The following is a 9,259-nucleotide window of genomic DNA, read 5'->3' on the forward strand; positions in this document are numbered from 1 at the left end:
TAGCTACAGTAAAATGTTTTGTGTACTGCCAATGCTGTTCTTTATAGAGAAAAAATAAAAAGCTTCCTGGATTATTTAATGAGGAAGTCCTGCATTTCTCTGGTAAATGCTATATTTTTGAAAGCTGAAAGGACCCACTCCTCTTCATATTAGATCCACAAGTTAGGCTGCCACTACAAATACAGACTTTTTGACACAGAGAGTAGTTTGATGCTGATTTAAATGTTGCCCTGCACACTTGGGTTTCTATGCAAAGAAGTCATGGTCAGATTGAGAATCAGGTGCCCATTCAGCTGTAAAACAAAGAGGTGCCACTCTGTAAGTCTTACCTTATAATCATAATGCAATCCTCATGAAATTTATTTCATATTACTGAGAGTTGTCTAACTAGAACAGTTTTTCAGCTTATTTATGTCTTGTTTTCCCTTTTATTTTTTTCTTCCTTTTTTTTTCAGGTGTTTTAAAATGCAAAAAGGACAAAGCCTATGAAGGGGGACAGCTGTGTGCTAAGTGCAGCAGCCCAAAACAACTGCAGAAAGAAGATATTCAAAACTTGGGAGATATTTCCTGTAGGAAGCCTGTAATTCAGTCCTCACTGAGGCAAAATAGCAGCACTCAAAATGAGGAAGATGGTGACAGTTACGAACTCCCTTTGGAAGAACTTCAATCCTTGCCATGGAACATTACTCTAAATATGACTGATGAGCATGGCAATGTCGTCCACCTGAACTGTGAAATCAAAAAACCAACAGGTTCTACCAAAATTCAGTGGAATCAAATCCAGACTCAGGAGATAGATATAAATGCCACAATTGTACTGGATTTTGAATGTCCAATGAATCGAGAAAACTATGAAAAATTATGGAAGCTTATAGCTTACTACAGTGAAGTACCTGTTAAATTAGAGAGGGAACTTATGCTCAGAAAAGAGCCTAAAATAATCTATCAGTACAGGCAAGGGTCAGATTATGATGCTCTTTACTACACAGGTGTAAAAGCTCAAATACTTGCTGAGCCTTCCTGGGTGATGCAGCCTCTTATAAATATCCAATTAAACAGGCGTAGGAGTACAGGGAAAAAAGTGGTGCTATCTTTTTTTACTGTGTTTTCTCAGACAATTCATACCAAAACCACCAGGCAGCAGAGAAACTGGGTAATGATAGAGCAAAATCAGAGCATGAGGACAGTACAGAGCGTGGTGGAAGGATCAGAGTGTCAGCTGAGCTGCAGTGTGAAATCTTCTGAGAGCCCCTCCATTCGGTGGCTTTTTCCAGATGGAACTAAACTGCAGGCACCTTTTAATGACAAAGACAGTAGGTTTTCCATTCTCAATAGTGGCCAACTAATAATCAAAGCAGTGAGTTACACTGATGGAGGTGTGTACCACTGCATTGCCCAAGTGAGAGATGATGTGGACATAATGCCTTACAGACTTGTTGTGCAGCCTGCCGCTATTCAGGTAGCTGATTCAGAGGTAGTGAGAGTTGAAAAAAATGTTGGAGATCCAATAGCTTTGCCATGCAATGCAATTGCCATCCCAGACCCGCAGTTGAGCTGGATTCTTCCAAACAGTCAGGTACTCAGTGATTTATCAAACTCTTCAAAAGGCTATATGCTGCCCAATGGTACTTTGCTTATTCCAAGGAGCCATGTCACTGATAGTGGCCATTACAGATGTGTGGCTGTCAATCAGCAGGGATCAGATCAGATTGTTGTAAGGGTCACAGTAAATAAAATGGTGTCTGACAGGTCATTTAAACGAATCAAACTAAAGAAGCGCCTAGGCTCGAAAGGTTTGTCAAAAACAAGAGGGCGGGTCATAGATGATGACGAGGGATCAGGGGCAGGAAGGGTGGAGGAGTTCCCACAAAGAAAGAACCGCCTAAAAGACTGGGAAATACCTTTTAAACAAAAAAGTGACCAAGTGCCAGAGGCTCAAATTAAAAAGGGAAAGAAGGGCAGAAGGAAAATGAAAATCTGGAAAAGTACTGATGGAACCCAAGACAGCAATGTTGCAGAAGGCCGGAGAGTATTTGAATCTCGAAGGAGAATTAATGTGGCAAGCAAACAGATTAATCCACAGCATTGGGCTGACATTTTGGCAAAGGTCCGTGGGAAGAATCTTCCTAGAACGACAGCTACAGCTGTCTCTGCAACAACTTCACTGCCATCAGTCATGCAGGAAACTACTCCTGCCCCTTATCCCTTAGCCAGCCCTCCATCTTCAGAGACAGGAGCTGATGTGGTGGATTCCTCTGCTGATGCATCACTTATGGGTGAAGATGAGCAATTCTCGGTCACTGTTTCACAGAACATGGAAGTGTTTCCAGTCCAGCCTGTATTAATAAGGTCAGAAACGGAACCATTCTCCAACCACAGGGCTTTAGAAACACCTGCAAGTGTGGACACTGTAGAAATTGCTTTGTCAGGTCCATATTTGACTCCCATCTCTACAACTCCACAACTGCAAGGAGAGCAGCGTCTTGATGTCAGGACAGATGATTCAATTGCACTTACTGAAGAACCTCTAGCCAAAAAAATTGTGACAAACTTTCCTAATGTTCAGAGCGGTTTATTCACAGTGGAAAATGTAGATAAAACTGGATCTTCTATATCTGAAGAAAATTCTGCTTTTGCTGAGCTACCCCTTGATGCTACTCTCCTTGCTGAGTCTCAGACTGTGGATCTTCATAGCACCTTGGAGGAGGGCTTGAAGTTAAATGAAGTGCGCCCAGTTAGTGTTGACACCGTAACTTCGGCACCTTCTCAGTTTGATGAGATCATCCCAACAGATTCTGTAGGCACTACTACTGCTCCTTCATCTGCTTTTCCATTTGTTAGAGAAAAGAGCAATGGTGCAAGATACCAACGCAAAAAGATATCCACAAGTCATACAAAAATGGCAGACTTAAGTAACAGTTTTCTAGCTGTCACCCCCATTAGGGTTCAGAGTGAAGAAGAACCTGCAACCCAGAGGAATACAGTGACTCAAGAAAGCATATCCAGCAGTTATGCTGACAATTCTCAAACAGAGCAACATAGAAACTTGGGTATTCCAAAACAAAGTCCCATATTCATTTTGCATAGTGCTAACGCTCCTCATAAAACAGCAGAGGGGTTAGAAACAGCTTCTTCCATGATTAGATTGACCACTGTGGCCACCACAACAACTCCATATACAAAGACTATGCCTTCACTTATTACTCAGCATGGTAGAAAAAGGCCTTATGGGAGAAGGAGAAGGCCAAACAGAATCCGACAAAGACCAAAGCCTTTGCCCCGTCTTGTTTTAACCACAGAGGCAGTGCCTGTAATTCCAAGGACACCTGAAATTGAAGCTGTTACCAAAACTTCTGCTGCAACTCTTAAAAGTCCCGATCTTAAAAAGACCAAAATACAGGCTAGGAAGGAGGAGCATATGGAATCCACTGCCTCCCTAATTCCTGATTCAGGTGTCACAGAGAAAATTATAAAAATCAGAGATGTGGTCACAACTTTCTCTTTTGGGCCTACTGCTTCTCCACCTGGAGCCAAGCATGTGACACACCCTACTAACCTTGAAACCTTGGAACTTCCAGTGAGTGAGCCCATCACAGTTTTATCATCATATGCTGTACATGATCCGCTTCCCACGAAAGAATCAAGTGTATCTCTGAAACCAGAGCAAAGTGAAGTGCCAGCATACCACTCATTAGGCAGTGTCTCTGCAGAGAAGGACATGAAAGCAGATTCTAAAACTGTGGATCATAAGGCAGAACAATCAAGTACCACAACTTCTCCTCCATATAGAAACAGCTCAATACTATCAACAAAACCAAAATCTCAAGAAGAGCCTAACCTATTTGACTTAGAAGTTGTGGTTAATGAAACAACTGCTGGAACATTCCAGTTGGCATATCCCACTATGAGTGACTTAAGTATTCCTGTTGGCACAGTTGAAGTTTTTAAGGACCTCTCAGTTTTAAAGGAGCCAGGGAAGCCCGCAGTATCTGTAGAAACACCAACAAAAGTTGAGCCACCTCAGCAGTATGAGATAATTACTTTATCCTCCTCTTTCAGCACTGCAGAAACTCAGACTTTTCCAGCTAGAGAGACAAAGAAATCTGTTACTTCCCAGGCTGGGACAGAGCCATCTTCCTTGGACAGAAAGGAATCTATGTTACATGTGTTTTATCATTCACAGACAACTGAAAACCCTCCTACTACATCCACTGCTTTTATGCCATTTACAAAACTTGTCACTCTTCCCCCTTCCATTTCAAGCACTTCACGTCCTTCTCTTCATTATACTGCCAAGGAGAGTAATGCCTTTAATCAAGAAAGGTTCCCAGAAGCAAAACAAGTTGGAGCAGGTGGTGACAAAATAGTGATGACCTCAAAACAGAATGTTCACCCTACTCCTTCCTCTAACCAGAACAGGATTAGCATACAGTCCAAAGAGCAGCAATTCAATGAGTTGTATAGTAACAAGTCAAACAACAGTTTACTGCTAAATCCAAGTCTTCCCCATCCACCTGCTGGAATGATACCAAGCATAAACCAAAGACTACCCGTTGTGCCTCCAACGCACATTCCAGTAAGAGGCACAATGAAGCTTCCCGTAACACAGGGCCCTCTTCGCTATTTTATAACACATCAGCCTCTTCACTACACAAACAAACCAGAGATAACAGCCTATGCAGCACATACCATCCAGGACAGGAAAACTTCTGCTTCCCAGAGAGAAACAACTGCCCCAACACAAGCCTCTCCATTTTACAAAACAAATCCATTAACTGAAAATAAGTTCAGTAATCAGGGTCAGAACAGATACAATCTTAATTCAAGATTTTTTGGGAATAACCATGTTCCAGATAACAGAGGCACAGCTGGGAGACTACCAGGTCAAGGGATCCCCTATTACCCCAGTTCCAGAATACCATTCCTTTTCAACAGAACAAGGATTTTCCCTAACTTAAGTATACATCCTAAACCAGATGTTCCTAGTCAACCAGTGCCAAAAGACACAAACGAGAAGAAGGTTGCTCAGGTCTTACCTACTGGGATTACTGTGCAGAAAGCTACAGCTATTCCAGTGCCTCCAATGCCACATGCCACAACGACCACATCACCATGGGTGGTTTTAAAGATCACCCCTCCAGCCTTTCAGCGCACAAAACCACAAATAAGCACTACAGTTCATCCTTTTAAAAATGTCCATTATCATCATCAAAAATTTCCATCTGTTCCTTACATGGGAGGCATTAAGCCACACAATTCGACTGTAATTCAGTCTTCCACTAATTTTAGAGTACACGGAGAAAGACCTAAAATTATCCCGAAGGCATCTCAGACCATGTCCATCCTTGCTGAAATGGATGCTTTTATCCCTTGTGATGCAGTTGGGGAACCCAAGCCTTTTATTACTTGGACAAAAGTCTCTACAGGTAAGACAGATAAAAAATTTATTCCGCATGGTTTGTAGGGGTATTGCACAGAAGTGCAACATGATCAGAAGAGTCGTTCAAAATACTGAAAAATGCTTCCTGTCACTTAAAATCATTGTAGAGAAAATTATTAATTGCAACTAGTCATTACAAATAATAATAGATTTGCAGTGTTTCTTGTAGTAAAAGAAAACCTCTACCATTTAATGGGTTTGTTTTTGAAGAGTAATTTTTGTCTGTGAAAAACAGCCAAATCTGCTTATTCATAGCAGTTAGAATCTATTACAGCAATACTTTTGAGTATGGGTTTGTTAACATTGCTACCTTAAATATTGATGTGTATATCATCTGCATATGCAAAAGGAACAGAAAAGTTACATGAAGATTTAAGAGGGATCCTAAAACAAGGCCTTCAAAAATTTCCTCACTGTCCATGTTTGCAAGATAGTGGTTAGTTCTGCAATAGAAACAAAGAGTAATTTGTGCTATGAAGAGAGTCTGAAGATGTTATGTGGGCCCTCCAAAGTTGTAGTTGGTGTTGAGTAAACCTAAAATCTCACTTAAAGCTTCTTTCTTGCAATAATGTACATTTTAAACCCTTTGACTTTGTCTTTCTTTTTTTCCTTTCACTGTCACAGGAGCTCTAATGACAGCCAACAGCAAGCTACAAAGGTTTGAAGTCTGGAAAAATGGTACTCTCCTTATCCGAAATGCTCAACTTCAGGATCGTGGACAGTATTTATGCACAGCTCAGAACGTGCATGGCGAAGATAAAATGATTGTTGTGCTCACAGTTGTAGCCCACCAGCCCAAAATTTTACTTTCCCGCTATCGAGATGTCACGGTCTACTTTGGAGATACCATAGCAATGGAGTGTCAGGCTAGTGGGACTCCAAGCCCATTAATTTCATGGATTTTCCCCGATAGGAAGATTTTGCAGGCAGTCACAACCACAGAAAGCAGGATAATGCTTCATGAAAATCGAACCTTGTCTATCAAGCAAGCAACTTTTTCAGACCGAGGAGTTTACAAATGTGTAGCAAGCAATGCTGCAGGAGCTGACAGCATTGCAGTGAGGCTGCACATTGCAGCCTTACCCCCCATCATCCAGCAGGAAAAGCAAGAGAACATTTCCCTGCCCCTTGGTAGCAGTATTAACATCCACTGCACTGCCAAAGCAGCACCTGCTCCCAACATCCGCTGGGTGGTCTTCGATGGCACGCAAATCCGACCTTCTCAGTTCGTCAATGGGAATTTATTTGTTTTTCCTAATGGGACTCTTTACATTCGCAATGTCTCCCCCAAGGACAGTGGGACCTATGAGTGCATTGCTGCTAACATGGTGGGAGCTGCCAGGAGAGCAGTACAACTCCATGTGAAGAAGCACGCATCTAATGCTAGGATCACTGGGAGCTCTCCTCAGAGAACAGATGTAACATATGGTGGCATCCTGCATTTGGACTGTAGTGCTTCTGGTGACCCTTGGCCTCGCATATTATGGAGGTTGCCTTCCAAAAGGATGATTGATTCCCTTCACAGGTAAATTACTATTTGGGGTGTTGCAGGTAAATTGCAGTTTGGATGAACTTACAGAAAAGCCCACTCACAGGTTTCATTCCTGACTTCTGCAGGTTTTGAATTATCCTCCCAATCCTTAAGAAGGAATTTCAGATTATATCAAAAAATATAAGTCATATTTTAGCATAGTTTTCTTAAAAGCAGTATTACTCTTGAAAAGTTAGCTTCAAGTTTTTAGGATAAGCTGCCACTGTTTGTCTTTTACAGCCACTTGTAAACGTAGCAAAGTCCTAATATACAGCTTGTGTACTGCTTGTTCAATGTGCTTACTCTGAATAATATTGCACAGGTGCCTGCTTTTCTCCTGGAAAACAGGGATCGTTGAATTTTATCTCTTAGGGAAATCATTATACACAGTAAATACAGGGCAAATAAATCAACTTATAATTACTTAAACAAACAAAATAATTTAAACGTCATGCATAAACAAATGTTACTGCACAATAAGGTCTGTGCAAACCTGGTTGTATATAAATGCCTAAAACAATACGTTCTCCAATGCTTGCAATATCAAGTAAAGTATCACTTCTACAATAACTGTCCTAACACTAAGTTGAAAACAAATTTCTGTGCTATAAATTATTCATAACTCGCCTTAGAGCACTATAAAGAGATGAGAAATGCACTGTAATTAAAATGCATAAATGGGGACAACTTTCTTCACAGCTGAACATAGTCATAATTTTTTTTGTATTGACAAAAATATATTTAGGTAACCTGTATATCACAAAATATATAGCACAAAATCCAGATTGCATTTTATACCTCATAGTGGTAACAAAAAAATACTGTGTTTCTTCTTAATTTTCCCTCATGATCTTTATGTGGCCTGCTTTTCAAATACTGGAGATCTACTTTGGGAAGAAAACTGTGGCTACTGAGGAAGTTGGTTTTGACCACAATACACCAATTCCATAGTGAAATGGAAAGGAATAATAGCTTTTTTAGCATGGAAAACTGGAATTTTTTTTTTCCTTAAAAAAAGGAAAGCTTAGCAACATTTGGCTTCTTTGTGACTTTTCTAAAGGTTTAATATTTATACCCAGAGCCAGAGGAAGTTTCCTCATCTCTGTTTTCAGCTGAAGACCAATGTACCAAACTCCATTATGGTCCATATAGGCTCCTGTGGATTATATAATTCAGAGGTCTCATGTTTCAATGTTATAGAATAATGTACAAGTAGTCAGAAATGTCAAAACCACCATAATTTTTTACCATACCATAATTAATTAAACACAATAAAATTACTTAGTTACAAGTGAGTAGAATTATTTTTTTTCATTTGTTTTTTGGTGGTGAATATCCTGGAAGTTTCTGACCATCTAATTATTTAACAGTAGCAATTTTCCTCTCCTATTCTTTTTTTTCTTTTGATACTGTTGAGTTGTTATTCTCCCACAGATTTCCCTCAGTAGTTTATACACAAAACGTGATTTTGTAGCTCATGTTAGGTTCTTTTTTCTTTCCTTACAGCACTTTGGAGACTAGAATCAAAGTATTCAGCAATGGGACTTTGGTTGTTCATTCAGTTACAGACAAAGATGCAGGAGACTACTTGTGTGTGGCCCGCAATAAGATAGGGGATGACTACGTGGTTCTCAAAGTGAATGTGATGATGAAACCAGCAAAAATAGAGCATAAGAACGAGAATAACCACAAGGTCAAGTATGGAGGGGACCTGAAAGTTGATTGTGTAGCCACAGGTCTGCCAAACCCAGAGATCTCCTGGGGTCTTCCAGATGGCAGCATGATCAATACTTTCATGCAGTCGGATGACAGTGGCAGCCGGACGAAGCGATACGTGGTCTTTGATAATGGAACCCTGTATTTCAATGATGTTGGACTGAGAGAGGAAGGGGACTACACCTGCTATGCTGAAAACCAGATTGGGAAGGATGAAATGAAAGTGCGGGTCAAAGTGGTGGCAGAGCCTGCAATCATCAGGAACAAAACATTCATCACTATTAACGTACCTTATGGCGATGTTGTCACAGTAGCGTGTGAAGCCAAAGGAGAACCCACTCCCAAGGTGACCTGGCTTTCCCCAACCAACAGGCCTATTCCTGCCCTGTCTGACAAGTACCAGATATACAGAGATGGCACCCTCCTCATCCAAAAGGCCCAAAGGTCTGACAGTGGTAACTATACTTGTGTAGCCCGGAACAGTGCTGGAGAAGATCGGAAGATAGTCTGGATCCATGTTGACGTTCAGCCTCCCAGAATCAATGGTCATCTCAGTGCAATAACATCTGTGC

General features: G+C 40.9%; 1 protein-coding gene across 1 annotated transcript in view; it reads left to right on the top strand.

Annotated features, from left to right (window-relative positions):
• MXRA5 (matrix remodeling associated 5) overlaps positions 1–9,259 on the top strand; it is a 17,698-nt gene that overhangs the window by 6,565 nt on the left and 1,874 nt on the right. Inside the window, 4 exon segments of the mRNA XM_031056136.1 lie at positions 456–5,426; positions 6,065–6,965; positions 8,478–9,257; position 9,259. The exon segment at position 9,259 is cut by the window's right edge and continues 1,874 nt beyond it. Coding sequence (XP_030911996.1) covers positions 456–5,426; positions 6,065–6,965; positions 8,478–9,257; position 9,259 — 6,653 coding nt within the window.

This window comes from Geospiza fortis, unplaced genomic scaffold, assembly GCF_000277835.1.
Source record: "Geospiza fortis unplaced genomic scaffold, GeoFor_1.0 scaffold192, whole genome shotgun sequence".
Lineage (NCBI taxonomy): Eukaryota > Metazoa > Chordata > Aves > Passeriformes > Thraupidae > Geospiza > Geospiza fortis.